Source organism: Mesocricetus auratus, unplaced genomic scaffold, assembly GCF_017639785.1.
Source record: "Mesocricetus auratus isolate SY011 unplaced genomic scaffold, BCM_Maur_2.0 Super-Scaffold_100008, whole genome shotgun sequence".
NCBI lineage: Eukaryota > Metazoa > Chordata > Mammalia > Rodentia > Cricetidae > Mesocricetus > Mesocricetus auratus.
Window position 1 is genome coordinate 24,201,328 of NW_024429192.1, and position 26,391 is coordinate 24,227,718.

At 36.8% G+C, this 26,391-nt stretch overlaps 1 protein-coding gene across 1 annotated transcript in view; it reads right to left on the reverse strand.

Moving 5' to 3' along the window:
• Window positions 1-211: 211 nt before the first annotated feature.
• Window positions 212-26,391, reverse strand: part of Gbe1 (1,4-alpha-glucan branching enzyme 1) — a 241,375-nt gene continuing 215,195 nt past the window's right edge. Inside the window, exons 15-16 of the mRNA XM_005082053.4 lie at window positions 8,460-8,577; window positions 212-956 (exon numbers count right to left, since the gene is read on the reverse strand). Of these exons, the coding sequence (XP_005082110.1) occupies window positions 900-956; window positions 8,460-8,577 (175 nt within the window). The 3' untranslated portion in view covers window positions 212-899. The remainder of the gene's footprint in view (window positions 957-8,459; window positions 8,578-26,391) is intronic.

Below are 26,391 nucleotides of genomic sequence, written 5' to 3' on the forward strand. Positions count from 1 at the left end.
TTTTACAGGTGCCTCAAGCCACGGGGCCATCTCCCCAGGATGCTGGTTAACATGAAAGTTACAAAATGTTTCCCAAAGAAAGAAAACATACTAGCTGCCTGGTCCATTATGAACATGTGAATCTATGTAGAGAAGGTATGAGAGTTAATGCACACTAATATTAATTACAAATCATTCCTTATGATACTGCAATAAAATGAACATTTGCCAATGCAGCTTAGCATTTTTTTATTGATTGAAATGAAAGACATTTTCTGAAATGCTACAATTACCATTTCAAGTCTTCAGAAAGACTGAGTATAGACATTTACTAAAACATTATATTGACAGGAGATTACAAGATAAAACTTAATGCAAAATGAGGGCACAGAGAAGAATTTAATATTATCTTTTATAATATCTGCATTTTAGGGTCACTACTATATATTTAATACAGTATTTCTAAACACAATTAGGAAAAAAAAGAAAAACAAACTCAGTACCTCATAATTCATACCAATAGACATTGGAACAAGTAAGGCCACCAAATATCCATGTTGCAAAATACTGTCTTATTACAACAAAAATAGTCATGCATGATGAATAATTCAAATGTGAAATGAAAGGATCAAATACTTTGCCAGTAAAGTAACATTTAAAAATTATTATACATTATACTTCATTTGCAAATCCTAATTTCTTGGAAGGCTTCAAGATACACATTGCTAGTATTTTAAACACATCCTTCCTATCTACTTCACAAACAAGTTATATGTATTTGCATATTCCAAAGTTGAATTTCAGCCTGATGTTTTGGCTAGACAGCCATGTTTTTGCAAAGCTTACTCATTATCGACACTGTGGTAGCAGAAATCAGCCAGCCGACCCGTTTGTGTGAGGTGGGCTGAGTTCAGGTTTCCTCAGTTTGGCAGATCCACGTTCTGAAGGATGAGAGCCACGCGGCTTGGAATGTACACCTGTCAACACAAGCACATCGGTGTTACGGGAAGAAACGCTGAACATGCTGTCATAACAAAGTGACAGAGACATCATGAAGCCTGGCATACCACCAAGGTTACAGTGACCAGTCATCAGAAGGCTCAAGTTCAGTTTCAAATGTTTCGCCAGTAATCGAAAGCTATTATAGCAATCATCACTAGAGGGCACCATACTATTTTAAGATGAAATTTCTCATAGGATTGAGGTAATGGGCTCCTAAGCCACCTTTCACTATTAGGGGCTACAGAAGGGCTGCCTGCAGTTCACAAAGTTGTGGTGATTAGAAGACCAAATGCAAAGACCAGATACACAAGAGAACATTGCTCTTCACTAAGGCAAAACGTAATCTTACCTTTTTTTTTAAATTTAAGAACAAATGCTGGAACATAACATAAAGGATCCTAGGTGTGTCAGGCCTTGTGTCAGTCCAATTAAAAAAGAGAAAGAAAGGAAAGAGAAGAGCAAAACAAGCGAACAAAATGATGGACTCTCCTTTGAGATAGCCCTTTTGAAACTCCTCTTCTCCCTCCAACCTCAGCTCGGCCCCTGCCTCACCATCTCCATCGCCTCCTCCCGCTACAGCAGTCTTCACGTTCCTCTCAATCTTGTCTAGAACACACCTTATGTTCTGAATTCTTTGCTTCGCTGATTGCTACAGCTCCTGGATCTTATTGACCCCTAGACTCAAGGCCAGACTTTTCCAGACAATCCCAGATATGGAGTGTTCTCCACTCCATTTTAAGTCACAGCAGCCATTTGTCTCCTTCTGAATCCTTTATACAATTTGTGATTTTTTTCTTTTAGTTCTTTTCTTTTCTCTAGATATCTATCCTTCCTCCTGGACCAGGAGCTTTATGGAAGCAGGGGTTAAATATATTTTGATTTCTCACAACAATCAGGTGCTATTAGGAAAGGTAGCAACCCCTAATGACTGCATACAGGAAGAGGTGACACGTGGAGGGACGACAGTAGGCTGGCATGTTCAGACTTCCAGAAGCCCTCTAATGCAGCCATAAATGAATCTATGTAAAAGTCATAGTGAATGCACCGTGTGACCTGATTTATATTATACACTCCTAAGTACTACCACCATAAATATTATAGATCGCTGATATCACTGAGACCTCTCCCCATCTCTTTGTTAATTGTTTGATCATATTCAGTCATTTTATCTCTACTTAAACATTTGACTGGGAGTTTGAAAATCATAGCTTATAACCAAAATGAAAACCACAGAAACATGGCTTCAAAAGAAAAAAAAACATGTCAAATGCACCTTAACTTTGCAGATGGTTCACTATTTTGTCTAAGATATCTACAGTAAAGAATTCCAACCACAAACCGGGCGGTGGTGGCGCACGCCTTTAATCCCAGCACTCGGGAGGCAGAGACGGGTGAATCTCTGTGAGTTCAAGACCAGCCCAGTCTACCAAGAGAGTTCCAGGACAGGCTCCAAAACAATACAGAAATCCTGCCTAGAAAAAAATAGAATTCCAACCACACTTACAAAAGCATCCAGACAGACCAATGGAACTGGTTAGTTTTAAACATTAAAACACAGTCCATTAAAAATGTCTGTTAAATAAAATTACATTATGAACAAAGTGGTGAGAAGTCAGGATTTCCAATCTTTCCTTAAATGTAACAGTGATTTGTCAAGTAATATTCATCTGATACAATTTTTACAAATGCTAATAGTCACTGTTTAGTTTGGTGCCACAGTCTGATTTTCAATCAAGTATTTTAAAATGCATAAATATTACATCCCCATAGTCATTACATGTGAGGAAACCTAGTATTCCAATGCCATAGTCTGTTTACCTATAATTTATACACTATACTGACGTCTATTGACTTTTAAATCATAACAGAATTTAACTGCTACTGCAATTCATTTCATCCAAAAGTGTATTCTTCTTTATTAAGACATGATATTCAAGGTAAGATGTAGGAGACTGTTTCAACAAAGGGATGATGGAGGTATCTATGAATAAGGAAGGACTACTCCATGGATCCAGGAAGACCTTATCCATGGGATTGCGACCTTCTACAATGAAGTCACAGACACCAGAAATAGATCAAAGCGAAGGAGAAGAAGCAAAGGGGACGAATGGTCAGCAAAGCCCATTTCCTTCCCTAGGTTCCCTCAGTGCAGTGTTCGGGAGCAGCCTGTCCTTCTGCAGGGCAAACATCTAAGAGAGCTGTCCATGTGTTAGGATCGCTGTTACTTTGTTTGACTAGTACGTGAGATGGGAGCTTCTGCCACAAACAATCTTTTATTAAAGAACAATCTAAATTTCTACCTACCACCAGAAACCAGACACACACACTTCCCATTGTCCTCCCTTAAAGTCATTCTGAGAAGATAGTGTCCCATGATACTGGCAACAGGAACCTGGCAGTTCAAGTCTCCTGAAGAAGTCGCAATGAGACACATTAATCAGACTGGGGATGAATAATGATTGGTCTGCCTCAGTGTGCAGTACTCTGATACATCAGAAGACGGCCACTCAATCTCTTATTTGGATTCGAGGCAATTACAGTAGCTTGATTCGTATCTCCATAGTGATTTATTAACAGGATATGAGTAACAACTATGATATCTCAGACTTCCCTTTGGAACTTCAGATATTTCAGCTAGTTCAGATGTATGAATTGAAAACAAGAGAGTAAAAGAAGTTCAAGCTTGTAACACATGCATTGGCATTTCTATTCTGCCTTTAATGATAAGAAATGTTCTGAAAATTCCCACTACATGATGCTGACCATTCTGTGTGAGGGCCTTTGTGACCCCAACTCTAGTCACACTCACAGACTTCCATACTATCTGTTCAAAACCCTCTGGTTGGTAATCATACAATATCTTTAACAGGGATATTGCATAATAACAGTGTTTGTTTTTTCCGCACTGTTAATTACCACATGTGTTTATGTTGTTCTGGAGCCTCTGTGCTAAAAGCAGCATTTTTTTTTCCCCTAGAAACAAGTGATTTTTCTCCACTCTGGCTATTTGTGAAATTTTGAGTTTTATTCTTTACTCGGTTTTTTGTATGTAAATCAATTTTCTTAGTGGTTAGGAAATGACTGCCAATTATACTAAAGGCTGAAGATAATCAGCGCTAATCCTTATGATGAGATCATTAGAAACAGGAACAAATTTGGGGCCTCTAAAGCTTATTGTGTATGTACTGGCTCTGGACCACTCATCTCACTATTTAAATTCCGAAGCAGTTCTGATTTGTATGGCAAGAGGAGAGACACAGACATAAGTAGATTTAAACATAAATGTTTAAGTATGTTTAAATATAACTAACATCTTGGTACACACATTTAGAAAAGTAGTATGTATGCTATAGACCATATGTACTGTAAAACATATTTGATTAGATTTTCAGCCTTACACATATTATAGTGAGGGCCTCGAAAAGTACGAATGAGACAATGTACTGTATGTCTGTGAGGTCCATTGGCTACCCATAGTCATACTGACCTGATTCCAAGTAAATTGCATCCAAATTATTTATTGAGTGTCAAATGCATGTTAATCTGCCAGCTAATTTTCAAAGATCTAACTACTATAGTAACCACTAGTGTGGCTCAAAACTACATGATCACATAGTGATCCATTATGTCAGCCCAGACGGTGTTATTTTTCCTTAGGATCATAAAAGAGTTACAAAATTAATTACATAATCTTGGAAAACATGGTGTCTAACACTTGCAATGAAGATATTTTGAAATTTAGGCATAATGCTACACAGTGAATTTTAAAAATATATTAGAAAGTGTTCTAAATATAGCATCATCCCATTCAGTAGGATGGAAATATTATTCACTGAAAAATAGATCAGACCTTTGAATAGCTGTTGCTTTCCTTTTTAAAGGTGACAGTTAAGCTTTAGCTTTCACATACAAGTGTTAGTTTACAAAGCACTTTCTGAGAAAAATGTAATTAGCTTCCATTGTATACTAAGAGTTAGGAGAGAAGTAACTATATATTAATATTTTAATTAATTTATATTTATTATTCATTTGATTCTTATATATTAAAATACAACTCTATATAGGATTCTATACAGGACATATTAATTTAGAAATATTAAGGAAACTAAATTCTAAGAATTGAATGATTTTTTTATCTAAAATACGTAAACATTTCTATAGATAGTGTCAAAGATATGTTCCAACTGTTAAATTGTATTTTCAATATTTATAGATGAGGGACAATAGAAAATACACATTTTCAAGAGCCCCCATTTAAATGAAAACCCTTGTGAGTCCCTACATTTAGAATAGGCACAAACATAGTACATGGATGGAAAGAGCCAAGCTGACAGTGTAATTAATGCCAAGTCTCCTGCTTCTGTCCTATCTGTCTTATCTTCATCACTGCCACTGGCCTTGGGGGCTGTAAGGGAAGTACATTCATGGGGCCTTGTAGCCCCTGTCTCTCCTTTAAGCTGGGCAACTTGAAAGTATGAGCCAGAGAAGGGAAAGGGACTCTGTTTACCCAACATGTGCCAATTAGCACAGAGATTAACATTCCAGTTCTATGTCAGAACCCACAATATGGAGAAGGGATTACGTTAAAATGGAGCTCCCCCAAATCATAGGCACAGCAGACTGCAGGAGTTCAGTCCTACACTTCACCAGCTGTGGGGTGCCCTGACTTGCCAAGTGTGTTTGCATGGTGGTGTGAATCCAGTTAGCACTGGTTTCATGGTCTTCAGTAAGGAATCACAGACAGCTCCCCGGCGGTACCTGCTGATGCTGCAGGATGCAGGTGTAGTTTAAGATTCCTCTGAGCTGTGTTTGCCGCTGTCTTTGAAAGCAGATTTGACACTCACTCAGCAGATTCTTGGATTATTGAGCTTGCACACTAAACTTCAGCAAATGCTGTGAACCGGTTATGATGGGCAGAAATTTCATGGAATGACGGAAAGTTAGAGCTGCTCTTCCTTTCATTACTCAGGGAGTGCAGGACACAGAGGTCAAACTGTTGGTGACTGGAGGAGCTACAGTGCACCTAGGGTCACTGTCAAGCACGTGATGGGATTCCAGCACTCACAAATCCGTGTAAGAAGGAGTTTCACTATAATGAGGCATACCTGTGACAGATGTTTTGTTCACACAATTTCCTGTTCTCTGCCTGTTATTCTGATTGCTTAAGAGAATAATTGGCAAGAAGGAGCTTTATGTGTGTGTGTGTGTGTGTGTGTTTTCTCTGTTTTCCTGGTCCATTTGGGCTCCCTTCTAGTGATCACTTTATTTGTGCTTGAGTACTTGTAGAGGAGCACTTTCCAGTATCTCCAGCATCTGAGAGGCAGACGCTGCTGTGAGGAAGGCAGGCTCCTCATCCCCATCTGACTGAGGTGGCTCACGGCTGTAGTGTGTGGAGTCCTAGACCTCTCTTCTATGCTTGTGGTGTATGGTGTATTCCTGAGACCAAGGGTGAAGGGACAGTGTCTGTTCGTCTTGCTAATTTAGAAGCTGTGTGCCATGTCTGCAAGATCACTTTAATTAGAGCTTAAAAAGTTACCTGGTTCCTAAGACCCCTGGTTTGTTGGCTAGTTTTAACTAGGTCAGAATATTTTTCTCTTTACAAGCTGAATGGATGCCAAAATGATTTTTATCAACACCAAGGAATGTGAGTGCTTATCAATGAAAGCAACTCCTTCCACTTTGGGAGAAAGAATTTGTAACCAAGCATACTCAAGGTACTTAGTGTCTTGACATGTTCAATATATGAAAATGACATCCATGACAGGTTTAAACACATGACAATAGGGACTTAAGCACACAGGTAAGCTCCTTTTGTAGTTTATGAAAAGCTTGACCCTGTTGATGGGTTTGTGCTTCCTAGGAGTCTCTTGCCATAGAGAGGGCAGTCCTGTATGTCCTCCTTTACAGATGAGGGAACAGCTGTAGACAACAAACTAAATTACCCGAGTGCTTAAAGGTAGCAAGTGACAGACCAGACGGCGCTGGATTCCAGGTGTCTTCCATGACATTTGTCATCATTTCACTACAGTGCCAGAGCCCCTCCATAGGAAAATTCTGTTGAGATTTTGGAACCTTTGGTAAATCTATCTACAGGAGAACTTTGCTGTATCTTTCAAACTCTTTCTGTCAAATTCAAGCGGATAAAGTCCAGTTTTCCTGTGGCAGCCTGCTGCTTCTCAGGTTCCTCACCATGAGCTGAATCATCTCGCTCATCCCCTCAGGACTCCTTTACTGTCTGGTTACTCCACGTCTTCTAGGTAATTGTCCCCTCGCTTATGGAACGAACTATTTTTGTCAGTCAGATTGTACATGTCCAAACTCAATGCAGCAGCAGTTCTTCAAAAGTGGATAGAACCCATGAACCCTCGCTCTAAACTATGCACAGACACTCTCTGGGCCCACCTAAACCTCCATCAGAGCTGTTAGGACAAACTCACATGCACTTAAGGACACCAGCTGAGTCTGTCTAGTCACTGTGCTTCCATCAATATGTCATTGTGACAGTCTTGCCATTTATTTTTGGGTGATCCCCTCTGCCCATAATATAATACTTTACTAAATGAAAGACTTGTTCAACTTCTGGTGACAGGGTATAGAATAAAAATGGAACCTGGGTCACCATATTTTAATGCTCAACTTAGGAACTTAAAAAAAAGTGAACAATTTATAAAAATGTGCTTACTATGTCATATCCACATATTTGTTAGGTTATTTCTTGATGTCACGAATGTAAGAGACTATCTCTCATAAGTAAAAGAGAACAATGGCAATCTGAGAGAGACATACAGAGAGAGGGGAAATGAAAAGGCAGGCACATAACCAGCCAGGCCAAGAATTATGATTAATATATGACCCAAGCCTAACACATGACCATGTGACCTTAAATTAAAGGAAGAATCTCCTCCTGTCTAAAATGTTGCTAAACTCTACATATTCTAAGAACTGAAACTTCATATTTGAAGGTATCACCCTATCATCTGTTTCGGCACTGCAGTGTGACAACACTCCTAAGACAAAAACTGTTTCTCAGTTACATGAATAATCTAGAGAATTTGTAACTACAAAGAATCCAGTCCTCAATTTACTAGATGACAGAAAATATATAAATGATTTATTTCTTCAAGATGTTTTAAATTAACTTTCATTAAACAGACATTAATGTAGAAATCCAGTTAATGAAATGTACTATAGAGAAAGCAATAATTAAATTACTACTTAAATAGACAAACCTTTCCCCTCAAACCAATACAAATAACTTTAAGCCCTATCAATATTCAAGCTTTCCAATTGTACCCAAATATCCTTCAGTATTATTTTTCCTAAGACCCAGTGTCTTTCACCATATTTTTCCATTTTATCCAACTTTTAGGCCCTGCCCTATGTTACTACTTAAAGAGTTGTTTCTTTCAACAAAACCATAACTACAAAACAAAGAATTAAGTTAAAAACAGAATGAAAGCATCTAAAGAAAAACTTACCAAGAGAGAATAGGGACGGCCATTATGCTCAAAAGCCTCAGCAAAGTAATCAGTATTGTGGTCCAGCCTCTGGTGTCCTCCGTATTCCGGGGCATCTGAATCTAGGGCGATTTTGAATGTGCACCCATTAAGGAATTCACAACAGTGAAGGAGACTTTGTGAATGCACTCTGGACAATGTCAAAGAATGATTTCGCTGTGTATTCATTCCTTCTCAAACACTGCAGAGGTTCTCGTTTGAAAGAGCTTCTAGATATACCCACACGTCCTACACCGCAAGGTCATATACTTCCTCTAGCCCATTGAGAGATCGTGCAGCCTGACACTGAATATCCCTACTGACAAAGACTCCCCTGGCTCTAGAAGCAACCTATCCTCTAGCTGACATTCTGATCCTCATTGAAGAAAAACGGGGTTCATTGGGAATATTTCTATCTAGAAAAACCACAAGGAATACACTTAATATGTAATTGTGATATACCATTGTGATACCTAGTTACCTCATTAGTTATATGTCTCTAACATGCATTTAATATATTATAAAATGCATACATACATGCATAATTAGACTTCTGTTTAATCCTCATTTGAAAGAACTTTTAAATGCCTTCCTCATTTTTGAATTGATGGAGCTTTTTTAGAATCTGAATAGCAGAAGGGCAAACAATGACATGGAAAAAGTATGTTTGGGAGATTTCGAGGTAGTCTTACCCTAATTTCCTGGCTCCAGACAATACATGCTATTAATACAGCACCAGGAGGTAAACACACTGTCATTGTCACTGGTGGATCTGTGTGGTAATAATGGAATCTGCTATAATCTGACACCCAATTCTTCCCTTGCATTACCAAAGATTAAGCAGACTCTCCAGAATGCTAACCCCGTATCCTCTCAGACTACTCTCATCTATTTGATAGTGAGTTATCAGCATGGATGTACTACCAGAAGATAACTAAAGGCTTTTTAACTAACCTCAAAGGTCTAGAAATAGTACTTGAAATTAAAATCCACATGTAAATACTAATTGGTACTTAGAAAGTTTGTTTCATCTAGCCTTATGATGAATAAAGATAGTACTAAGGCAGTTTGGTTTTCCTTTCTGGAACATAAATCTTCAGGACCACAAACATTTACATGTTTTTCATACAGAAAAAAGAACCTGATATTCATGTGTGTGAGCAGTGATCAATGTTCAGCCTTTTGAAGCCTTGGTCTGGGTCAGAGATGCAGATGGATACACCACAGGAAACTTGCTGGAAGTTGGGACCCTGTCCATCCAGGTCAGTCTGCTCTGATTCACATAGATGCTGATGATGAGGGTGCTAGTATGCTCCAAGGAGGCGGGGGGGGGGTGAGTCGGAGTGGGGGGTAGGGGGTGGGGTTTAAGGGATGTGTTCTGGGCTAGAAAGTACCAGTGCATTCTAGAGTCAATGCAGTTGAAATGACTTAAGCCTATTAATGAATTTTGTGGTGAAATATAGTTGGTGGACATTTCTACAGACAGAGTAGATAAGTGAAGCACTAAGAGAAGACCAAAATAAAATTTAGTTCTGCTCTTCATTCTAGTTTGCCAAATATTCAGATTGGTGTTTAGAAAGTCAAAATACGAAGAGTAAAGTCCCAGAATGTGTTTTTAAAACTACTGAATTAAGTTATCAACAATTTATTGGTTACCAATTTGGGTAAAGGCCACAAAAGGCAAGCATGTCTTCAACATCAGTAGCTGGGTTAGGAACTACCAAATGGTAGCTGTATTTCCTGTGTGGACAGGTGTTATTTTAGGTGACACAAGATCCATATGCATTAGTCACTGTCTGAACATAGACTTATTTTTGGTTACTAAAACACTAATTCATTGAAAAATTCAAGATTATACCTTTGACTATATGTTTTCAAAATCAGTGATACAGAAAGGATAATAGTCATACAAGGGCATATTTCTTTTTTAACACTGAAAGTGTCCCTCATAATGAAAATAATTATAGTCTACTTGGTATGCCTGTAATTTGTAGTCACAGAGAAAAGGTCTCTAAAATAACACACAGAAGTTTCAAAATACTAGCTAGACTTATTGTTTTCTGTTCTATAATTTCCAAGGAAAAGCTTTTTCTATGCCCACTTTTAGAATTACCCAGCTCTGTTGTCTGTATTATCCAGGGAACACAACAGCTTCCTTAAGTAAATATAGTGCTTAAATTCAGAAGTTTCTACAAAGTGAACATTGAACATAATGATTGGGAAGCGATTTTATAGCTGTTATTTGCTATGGCATGTTATTTAAGCATCAAGAAACTTTGATTTTTGCTTAGAATTTGACTAAATACCTCAAGATAAGGTCATTGGAACAGCTGACTTCATTTGGTTATTTTAAATCTTCTCTAACTTGTATTCCCTCAATTTCTTTAAAAAATATTTAAGGAATATATTTTGAAAATTATAAGTCAGATAATTTTAACTTATTTCAAATAATATTTCTTAATGTGCTTTCAAATTACACAAATAAAAACTAATTTCTCAGGGCATATCAACAGACTGCTATTGTCTGTAGCTAACTTGTAACACCTAGAAGAAATACCTTCTTGAAAGATGTTCTCAATAAACCAGTCAAACTGGCATCCAGGATAGTCCCAATTCACTAACAGGTGTCAAACTGTAAATAGTAAGACTTTATTTTAGAAAAATGGGGAATAAACTATCTTTACTCCCTCATTCACTTACTGTAAATTTAAGATGTACAAGACAGCATGGAAGATATGGCAGTCATTAAGATGGTCCTAGTTTACATGTAATTCGCATCCTGTAGTGGGGAGAGTAGTCATACATATGAATGTCTGTGAGTCAAGGGGAAAAGACATGCAAGGAGAGGTATAGAGAAACAGACAGTCTAAGAGAACAGGGACATTTGACAGTCTGTACAAAAGACAGACTTGGAGGCTGGACTAAGATGTTAATATGTATTTTCTGATTAAGTCTGATATTGCTGCACATTTAACTTCGGTTGAATAGTAAGAAATTCAACCTGAGAGCCAGGATGCAAGTTTGAAGGTCAGGCAAAAGACCAAATCTGGCAAACCAATTAGGTTAACAAGGCCCAAAGATAACAAGGTTTGTAATGAGAAGCTTTTTCTTTGAGAGAAGCCTTCCCACCAGTCTGGTTCTAGTGTCACATCAGTCCCAAATAAACACACAGGAGGCTATGTTAATTATGAAGCTGTTGGTCTTGCTTGTCTCTTACTGCCTAGCTCTGCTTTAAGTAATTACCCCATAATTGTTAATCTAAGTATGTCTCTTACCGGAGAATAGTTCCGGGCTTCCTACCCCATGGCGGTTACATGTTGACTCTCTTGTGTTTCTCCTTCCCAGAATCCTCCTGGACTCCTAGTCCCTCCTATCTAGGTTTCCTATTGGCTCAACAGTACTTTATTGACAAATGCACAGGACTTCCCCCAACATCTCCTCTTTTCTGTTTAAACAAAAAGAAAGGTCTTAACTTTAACACAGTCAAATTGTGTATAACAGAACAGTTATCAAATAAGAACATAGTTACAATATTTCAGCAAGATTTAAAGAAAATATCATCCATCCCATCCTTGTGAGGCCAAAGTTCTATATGTAGCTTATCTTTTATCATAACTAAGGAAAACTATAATTATAACTATCTATCTTCAACTCCATCAAAGACCACAGAAGGATAATATATAAACACTAGGATTGACAGAGACATCTTGCTACCTGGACAGTTACCCAAAGTTCCTCTGTAACGTTGGGGCATCCATCTTCAGCCCATAGGCCACAATGTGTCCAGAAGATTTCTCGGCAAAGCAGGAAATTTCAAACTGTCCATCTGCATTGGCAGTCTGTCAGTCATTTTTCTTTGTCCTGTAGAAAGTCTCTTAGACTCTTCCATGAAGCAGGAACCCTGTAAGACTGATTTCAGCAGTCACTTTTCTGTGGGTCCTGCATGTCCAGTTTATACAACAACAGTCAGTCTAGGCAAGAGCAGTTTCTTGCCCAAATGGCTAATCTTGCCATGTTGAAAGCAAACTCCATAACGAGTTTCTTCGATGCCCATCTTCCTCTCAGACATAATTGGTGCTGCCAGGAGCAGACATTTCTCATTGTCAAGAAAAACCTTAAACCATTTTAAATGCCATTTTCTGAAGGTCTTTGAGAGGTTTGAAGACTGTTTATCTATCTCAAATATATTTCTGTATATCTAGAAAACCTAACTTACCTAACTATAAGTTTTGACTATTATAAGTAAATATCTATAGTTTGTATTTAATTATGCATTATGTTTTAAAAGATCAGTATAAGCACAATACTTAATCAAAAGGAGAAATATACACATCATAAAATTGACCTTGAATTTGTATCAATAAATGAAAAACAATACCCATACCATAATTCCCTTTTTTACCATTACAAAAGACTGGTCTCCGACAGACATAAGCAGTCAAAAATTTAGAGCTACCCATGACAGAACTAAAAATCTGGAGGCAGGCACACAATTTATAAAAGAGAAGTGGAATCAGAGAGTATTCCTGTCTTGCAAGAGACAACTACGCAAGTGGTAGAGCAGCCGACTATACAGTTCATGGAGATGAAACCAGAATGATGGTCATTGCTCTTCCTTGCTCAATTCTAAAGCCAGAATCGATGCAGTCTGAGAAAATAAGGTGTTAAGTGATAACCATCTAAGTTAGACTGCCTACAGGATGGACATTTCCAACACTGATAACAACGTTTACTCTGTTAGTTTAAGATTCAGTCTCATCTACTTGACCATTCACTTGTGAACACAAAGCACTGAACCACTTTTTTTCTTTGCTTAATTTTGGAAAATACAGCAAGAAAAGAATAATATCATTTTAAGCATAAATTTCTCTTTTCTATAAAAAAGGGCGATGAAATAGGTTCCTACCAATTTGGATAGCATTTTAAAATATTATGACTTCTTATTTTAAATTCAAGAGCTTCCTAAGTATTTGATATATCTATCAACAGGTTGAAGTAGATAAGAAGTTTTAAGCATTATTTTATAATCTATGTCCTTAAATTTAAACCAAGGAAGAGCCTATTCTGAAGGAGGCCCATACTAATAAGATTAAAGAACAGTGAAGGCATGAAGACTCTCAAATTCAATGGCTCTTCAAATACTTCAAAAGCTGCTGTGTTTGCTCAGCCACTTGATAAAGTGTCTGTTCAAAGTGTGAGCATTTGATGTAAGAAGTGCTATCATTTAAATCATTCAGTGCCAAACTTACTTCACTCCCACTGATGAAACAGAAGAAATTTATTGTAAGGTACAACCCCTGAGATTTCCAACTGAGTGACAGAAAGAGTGGTCCTCCAATAACTAGATGAGCATAAAGATGGCAGAGCCAGTAACTTACCATGTATCTTCAACTGTCAGAAATCATTAATTTTAGACAAAATTTTTATATATCTCTAGTAAAGAGAAATGTATCATTACTGTTCTAATCCTTGTAAGACATATCCCAAATAAAGACATGGTATAATGTCAAAAACATATAACAGAACATTAATTTGAAAATCAATTATCTTTGTATATAATTCCTTAATCAACACACTCATTTGATAACAAATCATGATGAATGATGTCAAGAGAGATAGTCTATACCCAAGAGAGAAAAACAATGTAAATACTCTAAGACCCACTCTAATCGAGGTAACCATGAGTAAGCAAATGTCTATTTGTTAGAATAAGAACAGCTGGTGGGAAACAAAGAGTTAGGATTTTAATAGCTTGAAAATGACTACCCAGTATGGAATTTTCCATAATGCTCAAATATGTTCTCCCCTTCAACATTTCACAAATTGAATTTACCTGTTGACATGTGTATTCCATAAAATCTAAGGCCATAGCTAGATAGTATCTAAACTAGAACTATCCTTTCATTTATAATAAGTTAAATTATAATTTGTATAAAAGTCCTAGAAACCACAAATTTTCTTGCTGTATTTGGTCTCTTTCAAAATGTAGACATCGAAACTTTGTGATGTATTTTGGTACATGTTATGCATGTGTCTGTCTGAGTGGTTATGCATGTGAATATAGATATGTTTTAGGCATTACTATCTTTATTTATTTTTTTCAAACTCATTCTTGTAATGGAATACTCTAATATTTTAGTTACTTTTGAAACCATTGATGATAATGTGACATATATGATTACATGTCTTTTTATGAAAAGTAAGCATGTTGTATGTTCTCTCTTAGATGTCAATTAAAAAATAGCATTCTTCAATAGTATATAATTTCTATAGAGTAAGAATATGAAAAATAAATGGGAAGTTTACCTCTGAATATATTCAATATTTTAAAATTTAGTAAATCAAAATGCAACTTTTCTATAGAGGAATACTTTCCTAGCCTTATTAGCTCAAAATAGTCAGGGAATATTAGAAAGAGGCAATATTTCTGTGCACGAGTTACATACAGATTAAAGTTTGAGAACAATGACTTCATCAAAAGTTTCAATGACAACTGCAGATTTAATTATATGCCAAATAGAACAACTTTTCTATTCTAAGCTAGGATGTTCTTGTTTCATCAATAAAAGCTTGATGGTGTTAGACTACAAAATAAACTCCAATCTCCGAAAAATCGATGTATTACTTAGACATTTATAGTAACTGTGAAACGTGAATTTCAATAAAGTAAGCTCAAAGGGTGTCTTGATCAAATGTCATTATCTACCATGTTAATTAGTGTATGAGTATGCTTTGTGAAGTGCATTTTCATGCAAATTTTTAGTTTATTCTTGGGTATGCTTAAGGACACACATCTGTAAACAGTAGATTGAATGGATATACAAAATACCAAGGGCTATAGAATTCTCTCTACAAATAGGAAATATGTTCTAAACACCTCACAGAATATTTCTGGCTATTCTATTTAGCCATGTTTCATTATCTTTTAAGACTATGTAACTTATATTAAAAGAAGCCACAGCTTTCAGTAGCTCAAAAAAGGAACAAATGCTACAGAGAACCCCTGTCTCATAAAACAAAACAAAAAAAGGACAAATGCAACAACAACCAAGCTCTAGAAATATGTTCTGTCCACACCATCATTATCTACACACTTATAAATTCAGCTACCTAAAGAAGCAATAGCAATTATTTAGAAATTAAGAAGAAAAATAACATTATTTTGCCTTCAAATCAGAAACCTTATTATCAAAACCAGCTTGTACTATCCTAAAAAAAATACTGAAAAATACTGAAACTGTAGTATTCTTTTGGACTAAAAACTAATTTTGATTTTGACTATAAAGAAGTTTTTTATCCCAGGCTAGAAAAATGGCTTGATGGGAAAGAGCTTACTATGCAAGCATAAGATCTGAGATCTTTCCCCATCTGTAATTCCAGTGACAGGAGGCAGAGACAGTTAACATCCAGGGGGCTACCCTTGGCCTTTACATGCTCTTGCACCAGTGAGTTAATCAGCAAATGTAAAGAAGCCTCCTACACCATGAAATTTCCCCCAATCAATTGTACCCTAAACTTACACTCAGAAAGCCTGCAGCAGAGTCAAATAAATACATGCCTAGAAACAAAGGTAGCTGAGAGTATGAAAGTTTCTCAGACACAGACAATTATTAGCAGTAAGGTCACCATAATAGCTATTTCCAACAGTCAAGCAAAGGAGATAGCATTCACAAATATTCTGTGGGTTTCTGATCCAAAAAACCTGCTCTAAATTCAGTTGTGTCAATTGCTATCTAAGTCTATGAGCATTGCTTGACTTCCATAGCCTCAGTTTCTCCGCTGTAAACGAGGAAAGAGATGAGAGCATTTTTGCAGGGACTGAGTGAAGGAATCTACCTACATGCTTAGCGCAGCCTCTAGCACATGGAGGCTGCTAAAGTTTCTCTCTGAAGTGGCTATTGTTATTGGCAATTACAGACCTGGGCAATGCATACTGCTCTCTCAGAAGACATAACTGCAAAAGTAAGTCTACTTATAACCCATCACACTCTACCATCAAGTTGGCCAGTTCTTTCTTTACAGTGTGGCTCTTCTCTTTGAAAGCCTCCGCTCTAACTAGAATCTAAGGGTTTCTCATTGTTTACAGTCAAGGTCTGTTAATGGGCACACACAGCTCTTTAAAAAGCAGACATTTTATATTTGTGTAAAGAAGCACTCTCTAAAAATTTCATTTCATTCTCTGTATTCCTTATTAAATATTTAAAATATTTTCTAACCTTTAGGATAGATTTGTAATAGATGCCCCTTCGAGATAGATAACAGTAGTTAAACAAGTACATGTAAATATGAAGCAATTAATTCTCAAAAATAACTGATTTGTATGAGCCTTGGAAATAAGACATTTTGCATAATTCTTATTTGATGGGGAATAAACAGTTTACTAAAGACATGACAAATTTAATGACCTTCACTAGCAGCTTGGTTGGTTAGCTTTCTTAGTAATTCTACTTAAGCACAGAATATCAAAAAAGACTAGACGAAACATATTTTTGAGTAGGTAGAACCAGAATATACATTTTGACTGTATCATTCTACTTTAAAATAGATAATATTAAGATACTTAAAATGTTAAAATTCATCACTGTATTTGTGGTACTAAAAGTATCATTTTTTAATATGTGAAGTAACGGAAGTATATTAATTTTAATTTTTAACTTTCAAGAATATCGCTATTTGGATTTTGTCAGTGCTCGAGGAAGATGAATGAGTCGGGGCTGAGCTAGTTTCACATCAACTATGGTGATGATGTGTGCATCATCACCATAGTCACTACTGGGAACTTATGGGCACATAGCCCATGATGGCATCAGACGATGGTGGAGTTGAAGTTTTTGATACATCTCACATCACATGTATTTTTTAAAAGAAAAAGAGTTAACACATATAAATGAATACACACTTGTGAGTCTTATAAAATATTTTCATATGTATATTACAATTTATACATTAATGTCAACTTTAAAACAACCATATGTCATAAAACAGATGTAGGCGATTCCTGGTCTTCTTTTCCACCCACAGATCCAGGTAAACCAGGGCCTGTAGCAGGGCCTACTTTCCAGTGCCTGGGAAGTGCCTAGGGACTTCCATTGAGCCTCCCCTCCCAGCAGGAGCCAATATACCCCAGTTTCCTGGTCTTCTTCTCCACCCTTAGAACCAGGCAATTCAGGACTTGTTTCTGGGCCTGCATTCCAGTGCCTGGAGACCACCATGAGTTTCCCCTCCCGGTGGGAGCCTATGCACCCCAGATTCCAGGTCTTCTCCACCCATGGGACCAGGTAATCTGGGGCCTATATCCGGACCTGCTTTCCAGTGCCTGGGGACTGCTTCGGGACCACCACTGAGACCCTCTCCCAACTGAAGCCAATGTATACTAGATTCCTGGTCTTCATCTCAACCCACACACTAGGCAATTTGGGGCCGGTTTCTGGGCCTGTGTTCCAGTGCCTGGAGACTGCTCTTGAATCTCCCCTCCCAGGGGGAACCTATGCAACCCAGATTCCTGTTTTTTTTCCTCAACCCACAGGACAAGGACTAGGACCAGGAAGAGGAAAACTACCAAAGTACTGGACTTTCTTTCACTCACCGAAAGGGAACTCTCATCTCCTAACCACCAGGCCAGGAAGAGGATCTTTCTGCACCCACTAGAAGAAAGGATGGGAAGGCGACAATACAAAAACACACTCAGCAACAGTAAAACAAATATGACACCTCCAGATTCTAGAGACACTACACCACCAAGACTCGAACATTTCAATGCAAATGCAGCAGAAGAGAATGATCTTAAAAACAACTTCATGAAAATGACAGAGGGCCTCAAAGAGGATAAGGGAAAATCCATTAAAGAAATGGAAGAAAAAGCAAAACAAAAATTCAAGAAATGGAAGAAAAAACATACCAAAAAAAATCCCCAAAACCACAACAATTGGAGGAAAAGATGAAACAAAAATTGCAAGAAACAATTCAAACAGTGCAAGGGTTGAAGACTGAAATAGAGACAATAAAAAAAGAAGAAACACAGTCTGAAGGAAGGCTGGAAATAGAAAAGCTGGACAAAAACTCAGGTACTGCAAATGCAAGCATAACCAACAGAATGCAAGAGATGGAAGAGAGAATCTCAGGTGTTGAAGATACACTAGGAGAAATAGATTCATTGACCAAAGAAAATCTTAAGCCCAACACGCCCCTAACACAAAATATGAAGGAAATATGGGACATCATAAAAAGACCAAACCTAAAAATAATAGGTATAGAAGAAGGTGAAGAAAACCAGCTTAAAAGGGCAGAAAACATATTCAACAATATCATAGAATAAAACTTTCCCCAACCTAAAGAAAGGCATGCCAATGAAGGTACAAGAAGCTGACAGAACACCAAATAGAGTGGACTACAAAAAAAAGTCTCCTTGCCACATAATAATCAAGACCCCAAATATACAGAATAAAGAAAGAATATTAAGAGCAGCTAAGGACAACAGTCAAGTAACATATAAACTCAAACCTATCAGAATTACATCATACTTCTCAATGGAAAAATCTAAAAGCCAGAAGGTCCTGGATAGATATTCTATCAACACGAAGAAATCATTGATGTCAGCCCAGACTACTATACCCAGCAAAACTTTCAATCAGTATAGATGGAGAAAACAAGATATTCCATGGCAAAACCAGATTCAAACAATACATATCCACTGACCCAGCCCTACAGAAAGTTCTGGAAGGAAACCTCCAACCCAAGTAAGTTAACTACAACCAGAAAAACAAAGGCAATAGATAATCCTACCTTACCAACAGCAAAAGAAAAAAGGGGTGGAAATCCACATATAATTCCACCAACAACAACCATTCCAAAACAAACAAGAATGAGCAATCAATGGTCATTAATATCCCTCAATATTAATGGTCTTAACTCACCCATAAAAAGACACAGGCTAACAGAATGCATTCGACGACAGATCCCATCCTTCTGGAGCACACTAGAAACACACCTCACCCTTAAAGATAGACATTACCTCGGAGTTAAGGGTTGGGAAACTATTTTCCAATCAAATGGACCCAAGAAACAAGCGGGGGTAGCAATCCTAATATCAAACTTTAAAATAAAATCAATCAAAAGAGATGAAGGAGGTCATTTCATACTCATCACAGGCGAAATCCACCAAGATGAAGTTTCAATTCTGAACATCTATGCCCCAAATATAAAGACATCTACGTTCATAAAGGAAACATTACTAAAACTCAAATCACATATAAAGCCCCACACACTTGTAGTGGGAGGCTTCAACACACCACTCTCATTACTAGACAGGACTACCAGACAGAAACTTAACAAAGAAGCAAAGGAAATAATAGAAGTTATGACCCAATTGGGATTAACAGACATCTATAGAACATTGCAACCACATAAAAAAGAATATACCTTCTTCTTACCACCACATGGAACCTTCTCAAAAATCGACCACATACTTGGCAACATATCAAACCTCAGCAGCAACAAAAAAATTGGAATAACTCCATGCATCTTATCAGACCACCATGCTTTAGAATTAGAATTCAACAACAACACAAATTGCAGAAAACCTACAAACTCATGGAAATTGAATAATGTATAATTGTACCATTCCTGGGTCAAAGAAGAAATAAAAAAGAAATTAAAGACTTCCTAGAATTCAATGAGAATGAAGACACAATATACCCAAACCTATGGGACACTTTGAAAGTAGTGCTACGAAATGACAGACTATGGAAAACCCCCCATGGAAGGCCTCACCCTTGCTGTGGAAAGGCGTGGGGGTTGGGGGTGGGGAATGGGAGGGTTGATGGAAGGGCATTGGAGGAGGGGAGGGAGCTGGGATTGACATGTGATGCAAGCTTGTTTCTAATTTAAATTTAAAAACAAAAAAAGGAAAATAAAGACAGATGTAGTAAAAAATACATATATATGAGAAAGGAGTAATGCTGCTAATTTACTTCTGAAAATGCATGTTTTGTCACTCATAATGAAAACTCATATTGTAGCTATGATTCTCAAACAGATGATTTACAAAACTTTAAATCAGTCAAAATTCTGACATAATTTTGAATCAAGCATCTCATGATATATTTATTATTTTTATGCTTACTTAATATTCAATGAATCTTTAGCCTATTTGGTTATCATGAGATTTCCATTCCAACATAGGTTGCTCTATCTGTATATTCTTTAGATAGGTTAGCTGAGACAGCCAGCAGACAAGAATCATCCTGAATAAATCTTCTATAGACAAAACAATTTAGTTCATAGAGCAGAATAGGTATTATTTAATTCTCTTATATTGCACATAATGTACCTATGATGTGAGACTCTGAACATGGAGTGTAAACCAGTAATGCATAGGTAACACAGATACCATAAACTCATCTCAAGGAAGAACATGCATGACAGCTAATAAAGACAGCTGCAGAAACTAGAATTGTCTGTGCTTTATAGGAACATTGACTCCAAATCCACTTTGACCTTAGTAACATAAATGGCAAGCTTGATACTTTGAAATCTATATATGAGGCTGAAATAGCCTTAGCTTTAATAAAAAAAACTGAATGTATTGTTTTAAAAAGTTACTAAATAATTTTAGTCATGTTTAAAACTAGTTAACTTATTCCAAAATCTTTTTTCTATACCATAACATCCTTAAAATTTTCAACAACACATTTCTAATGTATAGTTGCAACTGACTAGTGTGTGATTTTTCATAGTTCAATTTTATAAAATCAGTTTGTTAATTCTACTAGTTATATTTTTCTATGAAGAGATTAGAGTTTTTCATTACAATATTATAGCATTTACACACATAATTTTATTCCTTGCAGTAAAATTTGGATGTAATATACTTCACAATATATTTACATATCAAGACACCCACTTGAGATGAGATTTCTTTTTCTTCCCCACAGCAAATTGTTTTACTTTTGAGGGACTGAATATGGGTAGGGCACACTGGATACCTTTACTTTGTTCTGTTCTTATGGGAAAACCTAATTACTTTCTCTTTATATTTTTCCTACCAATTTTTCTGTTTTTGTTTTGTAGTTACCATGACATTTGGAGAAAACATAATTATGTAATTCATTTGTAATCACAGAAGCCAAAAGTACTTACACAGTAAATTATGAAAAAATAAAGTGATCACAGCAGACCACCTATGTCCATGAATTAGAATTAACACTGTTAAATGGTGATAGTACTCAAAACAATCCATAGCCATATGTAATCCCTATCAACTGTCCTCTGACATTATTCATAGAAAAATAAAGAAAAGCTTAATATGTATATAGAACTACAGAGTATCTGGCATAGGCAATATCAGCTTAAGAAAGAACAAAGATGAAACCATCATACTATAATTATGGGGATCATTATAGTGCTTAACCTACTAATCATTGACACTGGTGCCAAGAGTACTCAGTAGAGAAGAATTTATCTACTAAAATTCTGTGGTGGGGAAATTGGGTATCTTTTTGGAAATTTGGAAGAATGTGCTCTATATCACTCATTATTGGGGGGAATAGTAACCAAGGGTGGCGCATCATCAGAGCTGTGTCTGGATTGCTATAAAAAGCCCAATGATGATTACTGGCAAGGATGTGAAGCAGAGTGGACCCACTTTAAGTTTTTACAGACACTGTGGAAAGTATAATGAAGATCCATAACCACAAGTTCACAATCCTAGTCTTAGTTATATAACCAAAGAAAATGAAGCCATCAGTTTGAAGAATATGTAGATGCCCACAACCCATGCAGAACTGTCCAAAATAGCTAAGAAAATGAAACAAGTTCACTGTCCAAAATGGAATGGGTAGAAGATGCAGTGTTTATCTATAATTGGATATTTGGCATAAAGGAACTGTTTGCAATAACACATACCCAGGAGATATTATACTAAGGGAAATGAGCCAGCCATAGCAAATACTATAAGATAACATTTACATGGAGAATCTAAATAAGTTGAATTCTTAAGAGAGATGAACAATGATGGCTGTGGACTGCAGGGCAAGTGTGAGATGTGGGTTAAATGGAAGGCTTTTGGTCAATAAACTCCAGAGAGCTAATGCACAGTGTGATGACTTACGGATTTGATAGTAAAACTAACTGTGGGTCTTCATTATACGTGTTCTCACCACACACACATGCACATACAACAGGTAACTGTGTGAGGTGGCAAATACATAGACTGACGGCAGTAACTACTTACAATATATCCATGTACCAGGATGGGATAATGTATACTTTAAATCTACCCAACTTTAATTTAACAGTTATGCTTTAATAAAGTTATAAACATTTTCCATTCATATTGAGCTGTGATTTTGAATGTTGTAAGCTGGGGCACTATTAGACAGTCCCCAAAAGAATTTAGTCAGAGAAGCCATTAACTTTTACAATTAGGGGGAGAGAACACAAGTAAAAACAGCATTCTAATTAGTGAGACACACTTTATGTACAGTAACAGCATTTCTATAAGACAACAAAAAGATTTTTCCTCCAAATCTAAAACTGTGCTGAAATAGAGGAACCCGATTAAATTTCATATATTCACTACCAGGACTTTGACCTTTCGAAAGTTATGAATCCTTCTGATCCTCATATGTAGATGAGGGATAAGAGCACTAGACCTGACCAGCTTTACTGACATAATGTGAGGATTGGATGGGCCAATGGAAGTCTATGAAGTGCTATGGAAATTTGACTTCTGACACTAATTTTAAAATAATCTCAAAGACATCCTCACCAAAGTAATTCTATTTGATTTGAATAGTCTGCAAAGTTCATATTTGAGTTCTATGTCTAAAAATCAGAGTCCATGCTTTCCATTATTCCTAACATTCATTCACCATCACCCACTGGCATGAATCTTGGTTACAGATTAGAGGCCGAAGCATGCCAGTCAATAGGGGATGTCATCATAGTGCAAAATCATGAATCTAAAGGGATCTACCATATCTTCAGGGCAAGGGTGACAAAAAAGAGAAAATATGATGAGAAATAACTTGGGTAAGAGGGCTTAGTTCACAAAAATTGGGAGAGGGAAGTAAGGAACATTAAAACATTCCTACAAATAGAGAAAGGCAGGTGTTACGTAGGGAAGCTGGGAAGACAGTATAGGAGTAAGGGAGGGGCTTAGTGAGGAACATACAATGTTCAGTTACAGTATTTTAAAAAGAGTGAAAGGAATTATTATGTGTTAATGAACTGGGGAATCAAACATCAAAAAGGAATTTGGAAAAAGAGCATTCAAGCCATATTGAGGAAGACTACCTGCTGAATCCAAATATTCTAATACACACAATATAGCATAACACAATACAACATCATTGCATAACACTACTCCCAGGACTTCTACACACATCAACTTCCATTTATCACACCAATCCAATGAGTACTGTGCTTTGGTGATGAAAACAATGAAAAGAAAACAATCTACTTCCTTAGTACAAATAAATGGCAAATGTGGAACATGAACTCTCAGATAGTAATATTCGAGACACTATTCTAGCACTGAGAGTAAATTCTTGCATTTACAGATAACAAAATTACACAATACCTACTTCATCTGGAGGCTGCAACAGTTACATGGGTCTTGAGGAGACAAACAGGGCAGAGTTCACTTCCTGTTGAGCATTTACTGCTGCACATGTAACATATCCCTAAGAGTAGTTTGTTCCTCAATGGGACTTCCTTTTAGAAGTTGGTGACAAGCAACTCCTTCAATTACTGATAATATATTGTAAGGCAAATATGTATTTGTTTTAGAGCTTATAATATTATATTCATCCATTCATTTTCATCCAAAACAGCATAAAATGAAGGACAGGAATCTAGAATGAGTTGATGTGTATGAATTTCCAAAGTCACGAGATGCACAATGCATTAGACACCCACGAGCAAAAATACAGAAATGGTCTTGACTATTTCACAGCACTACAATAAATATTCAGAACAAAGTTACTCCTCCAGTCCTTATCAGCACACTGGACAACAATATAAAATTTGTGTTCATGCATACACAGTAAAGGGCTGCTTATTCACTACTGTCTGCAATCATATGCATATGTATTAGATCAATCTAAAAATGTTAGAGCACTTATATTTTGATCATCAAAATATTTTTCATACTTTGTAATTCATCTCAAATTCTTGAAGTGAAGAAAAAAGTCAAGTCAAATCCTTTTACCAGGAAAGACAGGGTGCTAGTCCCCTTCTGTCACTGAATGACAGGGAGAGCTAAGAAGTGTTTAACAACAAGAAAGTAATCAAACAGACCCCTAAGGAATGTTTAAAAGTAATATTGTTATCTAGAGACTAAATAAGAGAATTCAGTCAACTCATGAGTGTACATACATGCTCGTATATTAATTAAAACTAAAGATGAAAAAGAACTGTAATAAATGTAAAATTGTCATTTGATTATGTTTCCCTGCTCATATAAAAAGCATGATAAAGAGACAGACACAACAAGAGAGGAAAGATGTGTGCATATGCTCCAAGTCACTGTGACACATTTCAGGAGACATCCCTGTCCAGGTATGCTGTGTTTTACCGAAACATCTATAACCTATAAAACTGAAGGTGGACCTAGACTCTATTTCTTTAGTCCAGAAATTATCCTTTACATGGCACAATGTGACATGCAGCTAATCCTAAATTCAGTCCTTTGCTTTTCTATGTTTCATAAAGTCCTGACACTGGGTAACAATGTTATGTAATCATATTTTAAAGGCTTCTCTAAGGCAAGGCTTCTTCTGCCCCAGCCACAGCCCTGACTTCAGCAATCACAGGAGTCATCTTCATGACCTTATTTGCTCATTAGAAAACCTGTATGCTGGTTGCAAATGTCACACTCTGAATTTACATTTGAAAAGGCACATCTTGCAGCACTTTAATAAAAATATTTTAAAGATCTCAGGTCAAATCCAACTATTTACTCATCTATTCCCTTCGCTTTAACTATTTTGGGCCTGTGTTTGCATACTTCTCACGAGCCATGCTTGTGATAGCTACTTTTAGCATCTGATCTTGTGACAGTTGAAATGCCATTTGGAAAGGGGGATGCTATTGTCACGATCATGCCCACCTCCGCCCAAGCAGCATACTGACAGATGACTTAAAAAACCTGTGACTGTTCTGCTGTTTCTGCTTTCAGGCTGATACTCATTTTTACAGACCTAGTCATATGTCTTAGAAATTACCTTTTAGTTTGCATGCATTTTTATACAGTAAACTTGGATGCAGTGCAGGGGTTACATACAGAGCCATGGTGCATCTATATTCCACCCAAGAATATGGAAAAACAACAAGAATCGAAGAAGATGACCTGAATACCTGTGTGTTTTACTTTAAAAGAATAGGCTTCCTTTTTGTAGACGTTGGTTCCAAAGGAAATAGGGAAGGATTCCTGGGGAAGAATGTGTGGCAGAAGATTGGAGGTGGAAAGGAGGCAGGAAAGCGTGCAGATTGCCACTCTTTTTTTGAACAACTTTCCAATGCAACTCAGGTTTTCCAGAAATGTATTGCAATAATTTTTAACATTATAGAAATAATCATCACTAATCTCACCATTGCTAACATGCCAAACACATGTAGAAAATACAAAAATAAAGGGAAATATACCATAAAATTACTGGGAAGGGAAGGACTTTTTAATATACACACTGCTTGATTTTATCAGCCACATGCTGCAGGGAAAGCCTCAGGAGGCTGATTCAATTCACCTTAGAGGTTGCAAAGGGATATAAAACTAAATATGCAAAAGGAGAGCAGGAAGCCTTCAGAAGACGTACCACAAAATACAATGTTCCCTCACATAACCTAAAAAGTGACAGTGCCATTTGTATTGTGTTTAGAAAGAACATGTTTTCCTTAGGGCCTCACAGGTTTT